The sequence below is a fragment of the Nestor notabilis genome, unplaced genomic scaffold (genome assembly GCF_000696875.1).
Source record: "Nestor notabilis isolate BGI_N333 unplaced genomic scaffold, ASM69687v1 scaffold7468, whole genome shotgun sequence".
In the NCBI taxonomy this organism is placed as follows: domain Eukaryota; kingdom Metazoa; phylum Chordata; class Aves; order Psittaciformes; family Psittacidae; genus Nestor; species Nestor notabilis.
Window position 1 is genome coordinate 93,559 of NW_009938838.1, and position 20,284 is coordinate 113,842.

At 45.5% G+C, this 20,284-nt stretch overlaps 1 protein-coding gene across 1 annotated transcript in view; it reads right to left on the minus strand.

Moving 5' to 3' along the window:
- Positions 1–20,274, minus strand: part of STX8 (syntaxin 8) — a 95,990-nt gene extending 75,716 nt beyond the window's left edge. Inside the window, exons 1-5 of the mRNA XM_010019553.1 lie at positions 20,146–20,274; positions 16,432–16,526; positions 14,652–14,762; positions 4,766–4,890; positions 2,956–3,048 (exon numbers count right to left, since the gene is read on the minus strand). Coding sequence (XP_010017855.1) covers positions 2,956–3,048; positions 4,766–4,890; positions 14,652–14,762; positions 16,432–16,526; positions 20,146–20,274 — 553 coding nt within the window. The remainder of the gene's footprint in view (positions 1–2,955; positions 3,049–4,765; positions 4,891–14,651; positions 14,763–16,431; positions 16,527–20,145) is intronic.
- Positions 20,275–20,284: the final 10 nt, after the last annotated feature.

Genomic DNA, 20,284 nt, shown 5'->3' on the forward strand with positions numbered 1-20,284 from the left:
TCAGTCTCCCTCCTGGCACGTTCAAGCCATTCCTCCTTGTCCTGTCCCTCCAGGCCCTTGTCCAAAGCCCCTCTCCAGGTTTCCTGGAGCCTCTTTAGGCCCTGGAGCTGCTCTAAGGTCTCCCCTTCAGGAGCCTTCTCTTCTCCAGCTGACCCAGCCCAGCTCTCTCAGCCTGGCTCCAGAGCAGAGCTGCTCCAGCACTCGCAGCAGCTCCATGGCCCTCACAAAGCACTGCAGGGAGCTCAGAGAGGCTGGCGTCACTCAGCCTGCCCCAGGAGAAGGACCAACCTCTCTGGAGAGCACAGCGACCGCTGCGGCCGGCCCTGCTGGCAGGATGCCCTCCTACAAACCTCCAGCACTGCTCCTCGCCACTGCCTGTGAGCCCACCAGTGAAGTAAAAATAGATACCACCAAGTAACCACCCTTCTAAAAGCGGAGTTTAATCATTTTTCAGTCATTTAACAAACACAAAAGAATTTACATGTACCAACTCTGCCCGAGAAGTAAACTTTGCATAATTAATCAAGATGCCTCCCTTACTTGTGCATCTGTGAATGCACAGCTACACCAACTGGCACTCAAGGGAAAATGCCTCGGGCCACCTCAGGGAGCAAATACCTCAAGTAAGCAGGGAGTATGAGCTGGTAGGGAAGGAAAAAACAGGCCTGAGTAACAGCCTGTCTGGAAAATAAGTATGGTTACCCAGCTCCCTGAAGTCTGTTTCATCAACTATCAGACATTATCAGCTACTTCTGAATTAAGCCATACTTTATCTGAACACCAGCACAGGCTGAAGGCACCTAATTAGTTGCAGAAGGTGGGAACGTCCAAAGCAGGTGAGGGAAGTGGAAGTCAAGCATCTGGGTGAAATGGGGAATTTGATGGAAAACTTGACTCAAATAAAAAGAAATATTGATGGAGCAGCTAATGAAGATGAACTTCGCCTCCTGCCCCCCAGCACAGATGATGCCATTTTATCACTCAGCACTAGGAAGGAAAGAGATTCCAAGGAAGGGGAAATTACAGGGCAGTTATCAACCTGGCCCTGTAACAGTGACACGAGATTGGCAGAGTGCCTGAGAAAGTGCTGTAGATCATTAAACACAGGACGTAAAATAAGATGTGCAAAGGAAAAGTAGCCCCTGGAAAATACTGCTGGCATTTCAGCTTTTCCAGCATGCCAGCTCATCCAGCAACAGAATGCCCGACCATATCCCCTTGTATCCACACACACAAAAAGAAGGAAAGGGATTGCCTAAAGCCAGAGAAAACATGGGAGTTCCACTTGCTCAGTGGTGATGAGCAATCTGGTCCCATATGTAGAAGGCTAAATCCTCATCACTCCATACACAGCACTCAGGAACGTTTGCACCTTTTGAGAAAAGAGTTGCCTGAGCTCCTTTTTAGGAGCTCACCTGAAAACATGAACAATTTTGCTCTAATTTTGTAACCGTCTGTGAGCAAAACCAAACTGGCATTCTTTGCATTACTTGTAAAAAGGAGAGTTAAAGCATTCCCAACTTCATAGCCATCTCAAGGCTTTGGTGCTAGAAAAGGCTGGCACAGTCAGGCAGAAAGGCAATGGTACAACACACATACCTTCAGGGTCCCAAAACTGCAGGGATTTGGAAAACCTTCCCCTACCCTCAACAAAGGGAAATGGGACACAGATCATGTATTTTCCTGATGAGAAACCAAGTTTCACAGAAAATCAGTGAACATGCTCATGCTCCCCACCTGCTTTCCAATTAGAGAGAAAAAAAAAAAAAAAGCAATTACTATAACTTTTTAATCAACAATTATTAGAAGACTTTTGAAATGAAGATTTCTAATTGAAAATGTCTTTCCTCACACGAGGCAGAGGATCAAAATATGACAAGACCACTAAGAAGTTTCTCTCAGCTGCGCAAACCATTTCTTAACCAGCTTAAGATTAATAAACAAAGACATATTCTAGACATTTCATATCCCTCCTGGACTTAGCCATGTATGCAAGGCAAACATGAGAAAGCTGTCTTCTTACTTTACTCTTAGTTGCAATGGAGCTCCAAGTAGTACATCACATTACACGGTTGCTAACATGGGAACCGCCTCATTCTTAGCATGCAGAGAAATACAAGGGGGAAAAATACAGGTCCAGGAAGAAGCCAATTTAAGTGTATCATTTATTAGCAAGTAAAAGGACATTTACCTTCTCAGTGGTTAACTACAACACAACCCAAGGATAAACCATATGGCTCAAGCCTTTGTGCAAGGGAGAAAGCTGGCAGATCTCCAAGGCTCTAATTGAACTATTACCATATTGTAAGGAATGAAAAGTCAGAAGACAGGAGGATCTGCTCTCCTAGGGCCAGTTTATGTCATGTGAACAATTAAGCGGGTAACAAAGCAAACTGAACAGGAGAGCAACTCCACCATTTGGATACTGGCTCGTTTTAAAGAAAACAGGTACTCTTCCAGTTCAATATTGCATTTAATTTGGTCCTACATTCAATGCCATGAAACCTTCCAAATCCAAATCCTTTGCAGCAAACAATACAACACTTCTTCAATCACTGGCTCAAGACTTTTCCATTTAGTCAATAAGGAAAGACATGGAGTAAGAATGCTCAAGTGAAACCCAGCAACACACAAAAAAGCATTAAAACTCTCTCAAAACTGAAAATTGCAGAAAATCGAGGACAAAGGTTTTGTATTTTGTATAAATAATCACCAATCTTTTCTTTCAAAGGCAGGCTTGATAAAAATATTCCACGTGTTAGCTGTTGCACATGCACAACAGGGTATGCGGTGAAACACAATAAAGCCACCAGGCCATGAACAGGTAGAATCTACAGTGGCTGTTTATACTGTCCTGTTACTTTGTGGGCAAAAAGCAGTGCAGTTGTACGAGGAGTGAAAAAAAAAAAATTCACAACCTTAACATGAAAATGAGTCTCTGAATCTTGTTCTTACCATTCTGCTCATCCAGCTCATTCCCAATTTCCTGCCCCATTTGCTTTTGCCGAGATATGATTGAAGAAAGAGCATCGAGTCCAGCATCTTGCTCTGCATCAGAAAAAGACAGAAAATGACATGAAAAACATTGCTTATTTGCCAGGCTATGTACTGTACAAATGAAGGAAAAGATCTAGTCTGTGCTTAAAGAGTTAAAATGGATTAAGAAAAATGTATCAACACAACATGAAAATGAATCCTTATAGCAACAGCACTCAATGTGAATGATGGGTAATTAATTTGTCTGCTCTGGCTGGGACATTTACCTGAGGGTCCCTCCTTCAAAAAAATCCAAGAATTCAACATTCAGCTGTTACTCAATCCTAAATGCAGGAGATTTTCTGGCACATGCATAGAGATCCCTGATTAGCCTTTTTCAATTTTCCAGGAAACTTTTAACATGAATAAAAGACAAACAGGTGATGCAAACATCAAAGAATTCAAACAGATTTTTAAGGCTGCAAGACGATACAGAGTGCATGGAAGAAAGCCTGAGACAGGGGGCACAGAGGCAGCTGAAGTTCCATGTGGTCCCACCAGCTCTGCAGACACTCCTTTATTAAGAACCTCAGCACCTCTGCTACCCCAGAGGGCAGGTTCTACACAGCCATTAGGACAAGGGCAGCTGCAGGTTTTGCACTAAGCTGTCAAGAAGCAGAAGAGGAAGAGCTGCTGGAAGCTGGACTACCACGCTCTGACAAACTACAGAGCAGCAATGCTGCACAGAGCAGGACTGCAGGCCAGGAGCCAAAAATTGTGCAGGGTGGCCAGAACACCCTTCCCTACAGTGGGATACCAATGGGGTAGTCAAAAACTGGAGCCTGATGTTTCTCCTGGACCATGCTGTTCTCCTGAACCATAGCTATAAATGCGGTTTCATGTGCAGACTGAAGCAGGCTTTATCTGGAGACTGATTTCATTTGATCACTTCCAAGAATTTAACTGCATAGAAATGACCTTATTTACCACCTCATGTCCTTGAGCCGAGGTTTTCCAACACTTCCAAAGTTACAGATTCCTTACAGATGCTAAGGGCCAAAATCTAAACAATCCTTTTTAGATTAGTTAATTCCTACCTTGCTCTAATTCAACAACACACATTACATCTCCCAGCCTTAAGCCCATCACTAACACCACTACACTCAGGGCAATTAATGAGACCCCCACTGAAAACCAAAACCATGAACATGGTCAAAACCAGGGATGGTCTGTAAGGTCTTTCAAAATTTCATTTACAAAGATGCTTTCAGTTAAGAATATTCATAAAATCATGGACTGGTTTGGATTGGAAAGCGGACCTTAAAGCTCATCCAGCTCCAACCCCTTGCCACGGGCAGGGACACCTTCCACTAGAGCAGGTTGCTCCAAGCCCCTGTGTCCAACCTGGCCTTGAACACTGCCAGGGATGGGGCAGCCACAGCTGCTCTGGGCACCCTGTGCCAGCACCTCAGCACCCTCACAGGGAAGAGCTTCTGCCTAATATTTCAAGCACAGTTCTGCTCCTGAAAATACAGAAAACAACCACCTGGCAAGGCCAGGTTGGACAGAGCCTTGGACGACATAGTTTAGTGTGTGGTGTCCCTGCTCACGGCAGGGGGGTTGGAACTAGATGATCTTATGGTCCTTTCCAACCCTAACTATTCTATGATTCTATGATGTTTGACATCTGCAGATAATAAAATTTCAGCACAAGTTATTGTATTGACTTTCTAATAAGGGCTCCTCTCAGATGTACTGATGCTTGTAAAAACCAGAAAGATTCTTGTACCTTCTATGATCCTTCGCTGCTGCTGCCTGAGATTGTCACAGCCAAGCCCTCTGGTTTCTTCAGATTCTTCCAAGAGCCACGGGTTAGTGACACCTCGTCTGACCCCTCCTGTCATTAGGCTCGATCTGAAAATAACTTCAGTAAATAATTTTCAACACAAACTCATCATATAATCTGTGCTGGCCAGACTTGCTGACAGAGGCGGAACCGGAGGTATTCGTTGCACTCCATGTGATTCTCTGGAATCATAGAAGAAATTAGCCCAAAAGAATCTGACACTCTCCAATACCAATGCATCCTGCAGGCTCCATAAGGCTACCTTAGAAGAGGTAAAGCAGAAAGAATTAATTTTGCAGTGAAAAATTACGCTACGTGGTGAAATGTACACTATACATTGTTCAATATACTCATATTAAACATTGTTTGCACATAGAACAGACAGCATCCAAAACAGCTACAGAGCAATAGGGTTCCTGAGAATACACATATTATTGAGGTTATCTGCTGTGATAAAAACGTAGGCAAAACCATAAGAAAAAACATCTCTTCATAGGAACACCTCTGCTATGGGGACAGCCTGGAGAAGAGAAGGCTCTGGGGAGACCTTAGGGCAGCTCCTGGTGCCTAAAGGGGCTACAAGAAACCTGGAGAGAGACTTTGGACAACAGCCTGTAGGGACAGGCCAAGGGGAATGGCTTTAACCTGACAGAGGGGAGATTGAGATGAGCTCTGAGGCAGAAGCTCTTCCCTGTGAGGGTGCTGAGGTGCTGGCACAGGGTGCCCAGAGCAGCTGTGGCTGCCCCATCCCTGGCAGTGTTCAAGGCCAGCTTGGACACAGGGGCTTGGAGCAACCTGCTCTAGTGAAAGGTGTCCCTGCCCATGGCAAGGGATTCGAACTGGATGAGCTTTAATGTCCCTTCCAACCTAAACTATTCTATGATTATACGAAACCACAACTTATCAAAACACTGAAGTATAGCCTGAAAGCTTCCAACAGCAAAAGGATCAACATGCTAATACAGATGCAAATCAGGTAAAACTACTCATTCCTACATTTCAGTAGGAATCCTGACCAAACCTAAGAAAGGAACATTTCTGCAACTCCAAATCTGCACATGGACATCACACAACTCCTCTCCTGCACTTCTAGCCTGGCAGCTAGACGAGCAAGAAGTCAGGCACCCACTCTTAAATGAGAGAGTAATCAAGTTATGGGGTTTATTTTAAAAGAATTATGACTTGTGTTGTTCGTGTTACAGACACTTCCCTGGTTACAGCAGAAAACAAGTTTTTCATGTCCAGGGCACATAAATTCAAGTAGTAAAATGAAATGACACTTAAATATTTTTCTCGATACCAGATTTCTGGTTTCCGCCTTTCAGCTTTTCATTGGATTCTCCTACAAGAAAAACATCAGATGACAGATTGTGAGGCACTTGAACCCGAAACTGCAACCCAGATGTGGGGTAGGAGTCACTGTACAATCAGTTCCTCAAGAGCAGGACAGAAGGAAGAGGTTTGTCTTTCTGCTTGGCTTTTCTTAAGCCCTGTATTTTAGTCTTATTTTACCTTTGCCCCGTTATTTCCCAAAGCACTTCCACAAACCAGGCAAGGAGCATTTTTAGGATCTCTCAAATTCTCTAGATGTTTTAATTACACTAAGATCTTTTTCTTTTTTTTTTTTTTTTGTAATTTTGGTTTGGTTGCTGGTTTGGTGGTGGGTTTTTTGTCTGCTTTTTTTGGAGGGGGATCGTGGTTTGTTGGGGATTTGAGGGGAAGGGGTTTATTTTGTTTTGTTTTCTTTACATTGCGTCCAGGTCCCCTCTCCAGGAGACAGACTGAAACACTGCACGGCACACAAACATATGCTTAAAATCATTCTGTGGTCCAAATCCTGTATCAAAAGAAGTTAACTCCACACAAGTGTCAGTGGAGGAGTTGATGCACCCTGCAGATATCCAGGGGGATGACTGAAGGCTTACAGCAAAATCCAGAACTTGGGTCTAGGAGTTCCTTGAGGAATTATGGTGAACTAGAGACATCTGCTGGCCGTGAGAAGGATCAACACGGCTGAAAAATAATTCATCACCACGGGAGTTTTGCGCCATCCATAAATTATAGGCATATAGATCCTCATCTGTGTTCAGCACACCACCCACTTCACACTGCAACCCCAGACAGTTCCACTCAAGAACGTTCAACCTCTTCTCATGTAAAACTCAACTTCACCTCGAGGTAATGGATTTATCAGAATCAAAAAAAAAAAAAAAGGAATCCCAGAATCCCAGGTGGAAGGACCTCAAGAATCATCTGGCCCAACCTTTCCTGGCAAAACAGGAGCTAGGCTAGATGTCCCAGCACCCTGTCCAGCTGAGTCTTAGAAGAGTCCAATGCTGGGGAGTCCACCACTTCCCCATGGAGATTATTCCAATGGCTGATCGTTCCCTTTGTGAAAACTTTCCCTCTTGTGTTCAGTCAGAATGTCCCCAGGACAAACTTGTGCCCATCACCCCTTTTCCACATCACTCCCTGGAAAAAGGGAGTCTCCATCTTCTTTGTAGCCACCCTTTAAATACTGAACACGGTGGTAAGGTCTCCCGAGCCTTCTTTTCTCAAGGCTGAACAAACCCAGTTCCCTCAGCCTTTCCTCATGGGGATTCCGAGTCCTCTGATCACAGAATGCTACGTATGTTTAAAACTTAGTTTTACATGTAACTGCATTCTGTAAAACACCTTTTGGAACAAATGTTGCAGCATGAAAAGCTTAATCTGTAAGTTGACCAGCAGCTGTGGTACTGACATATCAACACTGCCAGTTGGGTTGGAAAGGACCTTAAGATCATCTAATTTCAACCCCCTGCCATGGGCAAGGATGCCTCACACTAAACTCCTCGGATTCTCCAGAGCTGATGTCATCCCTTTTCTAGCACTGGAACAGGTTAAATACTACTCTGTGACATGTGGCTTGCTTAAAACTGTAAGAGTGGTCCTCTAGGCAAGGAGAAATGTTTGAAAATAAGAGATAAGCGGTAACTGTAGTAATATTTGTCCTAAACAAGGCAGTGGTGGGAGGATAAATTAGACTTCAGGTGGATCACTTGATCACACTTGATTAGTTGAAAATGATTACTTTGTTCTCTCAACAGAGGCCACCCTTTAAATACTGAACAAGGTGACGTCTTCCCTGAGCCTTCTTTTTCCAAGGCTGAACAAGCCCAGCTCTCTCAGCCTTTCCTCATACAGCTTCCCAGTCTTCAGATAATGCCTGTGGCCCTTCTCTGGATCCTCCCCAGCCTGTCAACATCTTTTTTTGGAGAGCAGGAAAACAGCATTGCAGGTGTGGCCTGACAAGCGCTGACAGAGCGGGGTGTTTTTTTGCTACAGGACTAAAAAGCGCTTATTGTAAATCACAACATCTCACTTAAGTATCCTGATGGGGCTGGAACACCCCGTGGAGCAGAACCCAGGCTGTGTCAGCGACCAGTTGACCACCACAGGCAACATCCAGAAGAGGAGCTGGGAATCTTCCATATTCCAGTCCTCTGCACCTCCATTAAAACTTAAATTTTTATCAAGGTAGGGAGTCAGGCTTGATTAGACAGAGACGCGCACACACCCTCCCCCCCCAAAAAAAGTTTTATACCTCACCTAAACACCATTGTTTTGGGGGACTAACCACATATTTTCTAGTCTCATGACAACTTCTACCAGGTTCAGAGACAAAGCAAATGATACATAAAGCTCTTTGCTTGCTGAAGAGAGCACAAGCATTTCTGCCTGTTAAAGAAAAAAAGCCAAGGCAAGCAAAATGGAAATAATTTGCACCACTCGCTCTCTCCCTCCCCCCAAGTAACCTGCCCTATTCCTGTAGGCTGGGTCATGACAACTAGTCTGCTCATTACAATAATCTTTTTGACATGTTTGGTAACTACCTTCCCACACAACACAGCAGAACTTCCTACTTCCTCTGATCTTACCGCGTCTCGCTTTGGTGGTGTGAAGATTAAAGCTTATCCAATTAGCCACCCACTGCCTCCGCCAAGTTAATCACGTAAATCTTTAAAAGCGCCACGGAGCAGTGGAGTGTGCAGATAGCTTTTGATTGTAGGAGCAGATTTAACTAATTACGAGGCTTAGCAATGCACCCAAGTATAAAAGATGATGGGGTTTAAAATCAGGGAGCTATGTCACTGCTGAACAAGGGAGGGCATATCTTCCCAAAGGCATTGTTTCACTGATAATTCTTATAAAACTTCCCAAGTAACTTAGATTAGTCAACCAGCACTTACTTTAGACCAAGGCCACACATCAAGGCTTACGGCTTTAGAAGACTGATCAGCAAGACTGAATTTTGAACAAAACCTGGGTCATATGACAATTGGTTGGATGATCACTTGAACATTCCCTTAACGATACAGTTATACAGGGGGGCTCTTTGAAGTGCCCAGGGCACCCCAGCTTGGCTTCAGAGGTCAATCTCCAAGGCAATGGCAAAGAAGCGGGGGGATTCTCTCACTTACGATTCAATTGCTCACACTGGCAAGCAGGGTATTTTAGGAAGCTCCAAGCTACTAAATAAAACAAGTAGAACTTTAATGTACAAAACAAGAGGTCTCTCCCCCTCCAAAAAAACCTAGGAGAAGCCACATGAGTGCAAGCAATTCCAAATGCCCTCCAGGTATCTTCCCAGGTGGAGGCTCCCGCTAGAAGACTGCAGAAGGGGCAGCATTCCCTGCAACTGGCAGAGGATTTCCTTGGCTCCCCCCAAACAAGAACTGGTGTTCTCATGTTCAAGGAAATGCCATGTTGCTCTTGACACCATTTACTACTGGTCCCACTGGCTTCAAAGACTGGAAGCTGCATAATGCAGCTCCCCGCAGGATGCCAGGCAGTGATGTGCAGGACACAGTGATCTCAGAGTGGTCAGCAGACCACTGAAGTGACAATCCTCCTGTACGGGGCACTGGTGAAGCTGCACCTCAAATCCTGTGTTCATTTCTGGACCCCTCACTGCAAGAGAGACACTGAGGTGCTGGAGCAGGGCCAGAGAAGGGCACCGGAGCTGGTGCAGGGCCTGGAGCACAAGTGTGATGAGGAAGGGCTGAGGGACCTCGGGGGGTTAGTCTGGAGAAGAGAAGGCTCAGGGGGGACCTTATCGCTCTCTACAACTGTCTGACAGGAGGATGGAGCCAGGAGGGGGGTGGTCTCTGCTCCCAAGGAACAAGGGATGGGACAAGAGGAAACGGGCTTAAGCTGCACCAGGGCAGGTTTAGATGGAGCTAAGGAACAATTCCTTCCCCAGAGGGTGCTCAGGCATTGGAACAGGCTGCCCAGGGCAGTGCTGGAGTCACCGTCCCTGCAAGTGCTCACACCCTGGGTAGCCGAGGCCTCAGTGCCATGGGTTAGTGGTGGCTTTGGCACTGCTGGGGAATGGTTGGAGTTGATAATCTTAAAGGTCTTTTCCAACCTAGTTGATTCTATAACTCTATGCCTTCACAGCACCTCCAGGACCACTATTTTTGCCCATAACACATGCACAGCAGCTTTGCACTGCAGAACAAGCAGCTTCCAACCACCTCATGCTTGTAGAGGACAGCAGGCATCCGCAGAGGAGCAGCACAAGGCAAGCCACGAGCTGGAAGCATGTCTGCACCATTATACAGGCACACATGTCCTGGCCTAACACATCTGCTCAAAATGCTGGGTGTCTTGTGGTAAGAAGCTACACAGAGGAGTTACCCCTACAGCTGGAAAAGTGCCCCCAGCGAAGGTCACCTTTATAACAACACAGGTCTTATTTCACAACAGTCTCGCTTTCCTGGGCAAACCCTCAAAATATACATTGCAATAATCATTTCCATCAGAGATGAATCTTGCTACAAAATAATACCGTCTACTTTACACCATCCCTTATTTTCTGTACAAGATTAGACACAGCACAATACTAAATACGTTATAAAACAGCTTATATAGTCTTCATCAAAACATTCTTACCTCTACAGCCCATTTGCACTCCTCAGGAATTAAGAGAATTGTAAGAAAGAAGAATTGTTTCTAGAATCACAGAACGGTTTGGGTTGGAAGGGACCTTAAAGCATGGTGTGAAATCATGGGGATTTCTGCATCATTCTTCCCCCATCTGTTCCAATAACCTGCACAGATCTCTTTCCAAGGAGAGAAGAGGGGAGAAGATACAGAAGTTGTCTACTGAAAACTAATTAAAGAAAATTTAACTGACCCTACTCAGGCGAAGCCACGGAAACAGCACAACCTTCCCCCTGGAAAATTCCAGTTGCATCTTAATTAAGGCCGACAATGCCGGAAGGTGAACTAAAGCTATAGCAAAGTAATGCAGTGTCCTGCCCTGTGTTCTAGCCCAAGTTGTCAGTTAGGATAAATACTAAGAGCATTAAGGCCACTGTACTTCACAATCAGAAATAGCTTTACAGCAGTTTTCAAAGAATGTAAAACTCACTGAATGGTGACCAAATATAAACGAAGATTAATTCTAGCGAAACCCTCACAGCTATAGGCCATAGGGACAATAAGTATGTGATCAGTGGTGCAAGAAGGTTAATGAAAGCAATGACTGCTGGAAGGAAAAAGACTTCTGAAAATGCGTGCTGTCACATCAGAGCTGGATTAGATATAGAAAACCAATACAAAACCAGAGAGAAGTGTCACTGCTAGAACTTAATCAAACAACATGCACTGATTTTTCTAATGCAGTGGGAAAAGCTGGCTTTCAGACTTCAGACACACGAAAGAGTGGCCTTTGCCACTGACTGAAACCCAAAGCAGGCTGTTACAGAGGTCTGCAACAATTTTAGAGAACGCCAGTGCTGTAAACAGCAGCTTAACCCTCCAACTCTGCAAGCAATGGGGCAGGCAGGGAGACGAGCTCCATCCCTGTGCACCCACATGTGGGGCAGGCTTAGGCCAGGCAGGTTTGACTCACTGGCACAGGATTCAGGCCCTGGCTATGTCTCTGCCTGTACCACTAAAACCAAGACCTACATGGGAGAATATGGAAGGCGTGTGATTTCACCAGACAGAGCATATTTGGCATAGTTTTATCCATTTTTAATTAAAGAAGTTAAAAGAGAATATAAAACTTCAAGCCTTGCAACACTAGCAAATAAATACTGTTTCTGATGTTACCCGGTGCTGGAAAATACTAGTTTTCCTGACCATTTCTAATGGAGCTCGAAATTATCACAAGGTTTGGATATTTTCCTCACATCTGCCTCAACACCTTGACACCCAAGCAGCTCTAGGTCGACTCCTCGTTCTCTGTCTCTTCCACAGCAGCAACATGCCAGTGCTGCATGGCCTCAGTCAGGAAGGCCACATTTCAGAAGGTCACATTCGTTTATGGACTGCTCAGAACAGGAGTCTCACAAGAACTTTCTCACATCATGAGTCCTGCAGACATTTTTCCTAATGCTATTTCACATGTTTTGGTTGACTCTGTGATAGGTGTAAGAGCTAGAACCAACGCATCACCTGGATATGCACTGTGCTCTGAAAAACCATGGAATGGTTTGGGTTGGAAAGGACCTTAAAGCTCATCCAGCTCCAACCCCTGCCACAGGCAGGGACACCTTCCACTAGGGCAGGTTGCTCCAAGACCCATCCATCCTGGCCTTGAACACTCTCCCCAGCTTCTCGGGGCACCCTGTGCCAGCGCCTCAGCACCCTCACAGGGAAGAGCTTCTGCCTCAGAGCTCATCTCAATCTCCCCTCTGGCAGGTTAAAGCCATTCCCCTTGTCCTGTCCCTCCAGGCCCTTGTCCAAAGTCCCTCTCCAGGTTTCCTGAGGCCCCTTTAGGCACTGGAGCTGCTCTAAGGTCTCCCCTTCAGGAGCCTTCTCTTCTCCAGCTGACCCAGCCCATCTCTCTCAGCCTGGCTCCAGAGCAGAGCTGCTCCAGCACTCGCAGCAGCTCCGGGGCCTCCTCTGGACTCACTCCAGCAGCTCCACGTCCCTCTTGTGCTGTTGCCCCAGAGCTGGATCAGGACTGCAGGAGCGCAGCAGAGGGGCAGAATCCCCTCCCTGACCTGCTGCTCATGCTCTGGAGGTGCAGCCCAGCACACGGAGGGGTTCTGGGCTGCCAGCACAGCCAAACCCAACCGATTTGCAGAATGCCAACCTAGAGCTGTTACTGGGTTCACAGAAAGTCCACAGTTTCATTGTCCACAGCAGGCATTGCACTGACGTCTGGTTACACAAAGGTAACACACCACAAAGGGAAACATGTGCTTCAGCTGCACCACAATGGAGGAGTAAAGCAAGCAGAACAAAACCTCTACACCATGTTACTGAATAGGCCCTCATGACACGTGAATACACATATGAATACAGAAAACTATCAGTTAAACTTTGAGTACCTCTTATATGTGCTCCAAGAAACACAAAGTAAACAAGCTAGTAAAAAAGTCTTAATTTCAACACTCTTAGTAGGACGCAATTCTCACATTGGTACCCAGTTTTTCACTGTACAATAGCCTCAAAACTGTCTCTGCCTTATTCAAGAGCACAGTGCTGAGAAGAGACTGGTTCTCAAAGATCATCAGGGAAAAGATTTATCTCTTCAGAACTTCAGAGCTCAAAACACATGAAGTTTTGTTTTGTTCTAAAGAGAACTATGAGAGCTGACATACTCCAGAAAGGTGAGAAACTTTCTCAGGAGGGCTCTAACACTCACGCTCCCACAAATAACCTTCTATGCGTAAGCATCAAATTCAACACTGTGGATCTGGTCCAGAACAGGTCCAGTGAATGGAGTGCATTAGGAAATGCCTCTCACTTAGAAGCACAAGCTAAAAATTTGCAAAACAATGTCTTTCTGTCACATGCCCCTGTTGCTGAAGCACAGTTGCTCTCTTTGGAGGCAGAGCTCGCTGCTGCACAGGGCAGCAGAGGTGAGGAAGCTCTGCTCAGCCGCATTGCGTGACCCAGACCACACACACAGCACCATGGAGGGCCCACAGGGCAGAGCACAGCCCCTTGCACGACCCACAGACAGACTAAAATCTCTGCCTGCTGCGTCAAAGCTTCCCCCGCTTCAATAAAATAGGTGTCTGAGCCTCATATATGCGATTCATACAAAGCTCCTGAGAACATATATTGACTTCTTTTTAAATATGAGGCTTTAAACTAAAGATTTACCAGTTACAATTTACACTCAAGAGTCATTTCATTGACCGTGGAAATACAGCAAGCTCTGAAAACTCAGACACTCAGCACCACTCCTCTTCTGCACTTGCTTGTGCAAGTTCAGAGGAGGCCACAGAGCTGCTGTGAGCACTGGAGCAGCTCTGCTCTGGAGCCAGGCTGAGAGAGATGGGCTGGGTCAGCTGGAGAAGAGAAGGCTCCTGAAGGGGAGACCTTAGAGCAGCTCCAGGGCCTAAAGAGGCTCCAGGAAACCTGGAGAGGGGCTTTGGACAAGGGCCTGGAGGGACAGGACAAGGAGGAATGGCTTGAACCTGCCAGAGGGGAGACTGAGATGAGCTCTGAGGCAGAAGCTCTTCCCTGTGAGGGTGCTGAGGCGCTGGCACAGGGTGCCCAGAGAAGCTGTGGCTGCCCCATCCCTGGCAGTGTTCAAGGCCAGGTTGGACACAGGGGCTTGGAGCAACCTGCTCTAGTGGAAGGTGTCCCTGCCCGTGGCAAGGGGTTGGAGCTGGATGAGCTTTAAGGTCTCTTCCAACCCAAATCACTGTGATTCTTTGACATGATACCATCACTAAAAAAGCATGTGATTCCTAAGCAAATGAAACTGCAGTTTGCTACATATAGAGATACAGGAGTTCAATGTCTGCATTTAACACTCCCTTCGGACACACTCAAAGCACAATCACATTGCTCACTTGAGGCAACAGTGCCGTACCTTATCACATCTGGTTCTGTGCCTTCATTCTTGTAAGATGCCTGAAGTTGTTTCTGTCGTGTGAGAAGATCATCCACCAAATTCTGTCTCCTGTCTCCCTCCAGCTGTGTGCTGAGGATACTTAGTTAAGGACCAAACTTAAAAACAGTTAAAAATTTTATTACATAAAATACTGTTATACATTCTTAAAATAAATCAGTCCTCCTGACCATCAGAATTAACTACAGTAACTGTTTTAACCCAAGAAAAGGCTGTAACATCTAAGGGAAGGATAGGTCATATTTTTCTGAACAAAATCTGCAGTTATTCTAAATGTGTTTCTGGCTTACATATCTCAAAGAAAAAGTTTCATACAGGACCACAGAGTGATCTTCAGGCCACCATCTCAAATTAAGGAGAGAACTGGAAGGCTATTTATTGCTCAATTAGCATGAGGATTACGAACTGCATTTCCTCCTCCAAAATCCAACATAATTTTTCTTTCACTTATTATAACCCAGTTGATCTTCGTCTATAACACTGACAATGTGTAACAGTGCTGCACGGCTTAAGTTCAGGGGAGGACAGTCTTAAAATTGCTCCCATTTACACTATTATCATACCAAGAGGGCAGGGCCAACCAGAAGCTTTTAAAGTCAGGAACGTATTCACATCTTATTTCACTGGAGGCTCAATACACAGACCAGGTGAGCAGCTCCCAGCCAAGTGCTCAGTGAACAAAAAATTTACTTGTTGCAAGTTTCCATTTGCAATTCATCAGCAGAACACCCCAAAAGCCACTGACACAGCAGAAAAACAATCCATTCTGTACCTCTGAAAGACAAGATGCCCTGAAGTGCTGCAGCTTCCACAGGGCACCTGTGTTTGCTTATTTTAATTAATCTTAGTGACATTCTGAAGGACTACAAACTCTCTTCCAAGTACTGTTGAGTAGATTATGCAACAGCTGAACTGATTTGCATCTGTTTTCTGCCACAGGATTTGTCTGCTTGAGAGCATTCACTGGACAGGAAAGTTTTACCCCTAGCCATGAGCACAGCACTCAGGGGCCTGTGCTCAGAAGGGATTTCTGCTGTAGCAAGCTTGAAATTAAATATTCATTCATTAAACCAGATGGCTGCTGAATATCTCCAGGGGAGAGATGTACGTCTTTCACTCCTTATCCTTCCAGCATATGGAAGGAGCAGCAAAACCAAGCCATGCCCCAGGGTAACACTGCTAGAAGAAAACCTGTGATTTCTTTCTAAGGCCTGATTTTGACACCATTCCGAAGATGAAGTTCCACTGCTCCTTAAGCCAGTCCAAGTCAGGGCTGCCACATCCCTGCCCACACCCTGAAGAGAGCTTCATCCTTCCCTTCTGCCAGCACTGGCACCCTGCAGGCAGTGACTGCACCAAGAGAAAACAGCAGAGGAGCACATTTTCTGCTAGAGGAGTGAGCTGAGCTCAGAAAGCAGATCAGCAGTGTCAGCACAGCACACAGGCAAGGCGAGGGCAGCTCTGAGGTTATTCAGACCATGTTGTTAAGCTGCTCTCCGACACAACCATACCCAAAGCCAGCCTCAAGGCCACTATACCAGGTGGCAGGAGGCTCCCAACCCTTCCTGCACGACAGCTGCAATGAAAATATTCAACAGGAGCATGGACAAAATTCTAGTGACAAAGTCTAAAAACAGACTGAGAGAAAACCCCTAACTCTGTGGCGAAGCAACTACAGCCTATTTTTTCCACTCTCTCCCACAACACAGAAAGGTCAGTGAGCTGATGTTTACACAGATACATTTGGTGTGTTGATACAGCCCAAAGCAGTAAGTCCTTCAGCTGATCAATCTTCTCTTGGAGATTCTGCAGCGATGACCTGATAAGCACATTGAGCTGAAGGGGAAGAAAGAAAAGTTTTTCAGTTGGAGTTATACTTGCATAAAATTTCATACTACTACATGCAGGTGACAATACATATAAATTCAGCTGTACTGGAGTGAAGGACTCCATTCCAAGCGAAGAAAGCCTGCCTCAGAGCCACAGGGGATCGACATCGCCAACTGGTTTGGACTGCCTAGAAAATAATGAGATAAACAGTGCTAGTTTCACAAACACAATTCTAATGTATGAATGCTGTTTAATATGGAGAGCTTTCTTTCAAGTCTTTATAAACATACTCCTTTGTATGGGCAAAACATTTCAGCACACTAGTATTTTCCAGTTAGTTTTCCAGTTCTTTCCTCTGATCTTTCATACAAACAGAGGCAGCAGCTTCTCCTGCCACCAGGTTTCTTTCCCAGCTCCCTGGATTAAAGGGAAGGTTGCCACAGGCTCAGACATTCCCTCCACTAAACTCCAAATCTTACACTAAAGATCCCACAAGAAATTCAGATTTCTTCTGTTTCCCTTCTCAGCAGCACCTGACCCTGGACCCTTCCTCACAACTGACCTGCTCCACACCCAGATGCATCTGTTCTTACTAAAAAGATAGTTAAGTCATTCACATTCTTCCCTGTTGCAAGCAAGCCTGAAGCTTGCAGGAATCATCCTCCTCCTCTCTGCCCGCCCATTCCCAAAGTAGGCTGAAATTATCCCCTGGGTTTTTCCTCCTCAAATGTTATTTCTTTTCATTACAGTTATGTAGAACATACTAGGAAAAAACACTGTAACTGCAATGAACTATGCAAGTCATCCTAATTAAGGTTTTATGTGCTTCTTGTTTACAAGACATCAGCCCTCAGATGCTCTGTGTGATGAACTGCTTACACAGAAGGAATATTTCCTTTGACTCGCCTTCTTGAAGACGCAGAGGCAGCAGCCAGACACCAGCATCTCGCCAAGCTGTCACCATGCTGCAAGGATCCATCAGCTGAACTGCACTGATATTGCACAGGGCCTGAGCAGGAGAGCCCAAAACCCCTCACAACAGCAGAAGTTGAAATCCCTGACTCAGTGACACTCATTCTCAAACCCTGCCAAATACAACGATGGGAAGCAGATGCAACCACGCTGAGGCAGCCTCAGGAGTACGCAGCCAAAATCCAGACCCAAAGCAGCTGAAACTGCAGCAGCGTTTCCAAAGCCAGGGTGGGGTGTACATGCTTTTAGGGCAGTTGGAGCTGCTGCATGTCCTCTAGCTCTGCAGGCAGGTAATAGAAGGTCTTTACATTTCACATGTAACCACAGCCAGGTGGAGAATGCTGCATTTAACTGACACAGCACAGCAAAGTAACATCAAGGTACATGTGTCTAACACACGGCCACCCACTGCTCCTCTGGGCACAAACTGCAGTGTTCTAACTAAAGAGTTTGCTTCCATTAGAGGGAAAAAAAAAAAAAAAAAAAAGAAAAAAAGAAACCAGTGGGAGTTTTAAGATCAGCTCAATAGAGCAACTCACAACCAGTGAAGTGCTGCTGGAAATATTCCCCTACAGAGTTTTGGGTTGGGGTTTTTTTTCCATTTTAAATGTTATCCTCTGTTTTTTGCTCAGCAGAAGGTGGTTTTAGCTATGCTCATGGCAAAATACTATGAAAAGAAAAACTTGTTTACATTCTCCCTACCAGGCAAATGTTGTACAAAGATGTTTTCCTCCGTTAAAATATTCAGGAGTCACAGAACGTGACTGCTCAGCCGTGGATTTCTCAACATGCATGTCTGTTATGAAAACAACTCTTATTGTTGGAAACCTGTTTATAGTAGAATCACACACTGCCAAATATTCGTCTTTAACTCTTAATGGATTAAAAGCAAACCAGGCTTGGAAAACAGAGGGCATGGAACAAATGATTTTATGAAGAAATAAGTCAACCATGTAATGTTTCCATAAAACACAACCTCAGAGAGCTATGGGACAAGAAGGGTTTCAAACAACCCCAATACAATGTTTTGTTGGGGGTTTGGGGAATGCAGCACCGGCTGCAATGATGTCAATCAAGGACTTTGTGCCCTATGAACACAGACAGATTAAGCAACAAACTTTTTATTAGTCTTCTGTTGCTTGAGGGTATCTGTACAATACCTAATTACTTGGGTATCTTGAATGCAGGGCGTTTAACCACCACCTCAAAACACTCCTCAATTCTACCACTGGAGAAAATATTTTTCTCAAATTCCACTTACTTGGGCCTCCTGAAACCTCTTTTCACTTCATGCCAGATTGCAGCATTCATTAAAAAACAGATTATTGGACAAAGCCTATACAGTTTTCTTCAATGTATTTTCAAAGGACCTATTTCCAAAAAGGACATCCGATGTTAAAAGCTATCAGCAAAGAGACTGGCAAAGAAGATTCCGTGATCACGCAGCATGGTACAACCCTGCTACAGAGAGGGGCAGAGTCTACAAAATACATCAGCAGGGTTTAAATTATGCAAATTATTATAAAAGACCAATTCAAGGGCTCACACGCCTTTTCCTCTTAAAGCAGTCACAGGAGAAGTTAATGGCATGATCCCCAGGGCTGCGATCAAGCAGGGTCCTACACTTCTGGAGGGGAAAAATGAGGCTTTTAGTCCTAAATAAAGTAGCCTCCTGAGAATCTTCTTATTTTTCAAATGAGAAGTGTGGAAAGGTGGAGAACATAATATTCCTGGATGAGCTCTAACTTTTGCTTCTTGTTCATATTTAACTCCAGGCTTACACTTTGTTAGAAATGTAGCTTTAAAAAGCTGCAAAATTCATGTTTCATCTGATTTACAACCACTACAGAAAGTTTTTCCCTTGCGGGGGAAAAAACTATCTATTCAATACACACACAGAAGGGAGTACTCAGAAGCTGATGTGCGTCCGTTAGATTGAGGATGTCTGAAACAGTTCTGGTCCTGGCAGTCACAGCCCTGACCCACCAGCAGCATGTGCCCAACACTCCCCCAGCTTTTCCTTCTCTCTTTTGTGAAAACAACATCCTTGCATGCACAAAAGACTAATTAGTGTTAAATCCAAAATTCCTGTTGTGACATTGAAAAGACACCTTTAATTTAGAAACTTTATTCTTGCTTCCTTTATGACAATCTTGAAGAACATACCACTAACACTAGTTCCTGCCACCAAACAGAACTTTTCATCTGCAGATTCCCAGTGGGCAGCAGTGACGGGCGCAGCCCAGCCCGGGACTGAGGCAGGCAGCAGAGCATCCCCTTCCCGCAACACACCTTCCAGGCAGCAGCAGCTCCCCTTTGCGGGCAGGGAGGGGCGGGTTCAGGACTCGGAGCCTCCTCAACACATCCAGTTCCTGCCAATTTACTTCTCAACCAGTGCTGCATAAAATCACAGAGTGGTTCGTGTTGGAAGGGACTTTAAACCTCATTCAGCTCCAACCCCTGCCACGGGCAGGGACACCTTCCACTAGACCACGTTGCTCTGAGCCCGTGTCCAACCTGGCCTTGAACACTGCCCGGGACGGACCCTTTAGAACAGCTAAAAGCAAAACATGGCTACAAACGGGCGCTCACAAAGGCCAGAGCCGCCGGCCGAGGAGTACCTTGGGCGAGCTTTCCCCGCTCCTTCCGTAACGTCTGCGCTCCCGCTCCTCTGGTACCGGTTACGCTCCTGGATTTTCTCGGCGACCTCCTGAGCGACCTGGCAGGCGGCATCGTACAGCGAGAGCCTGCGGGCGAGAGGCGCCGGATGAGCCCCACCCATGCCCGGCTTC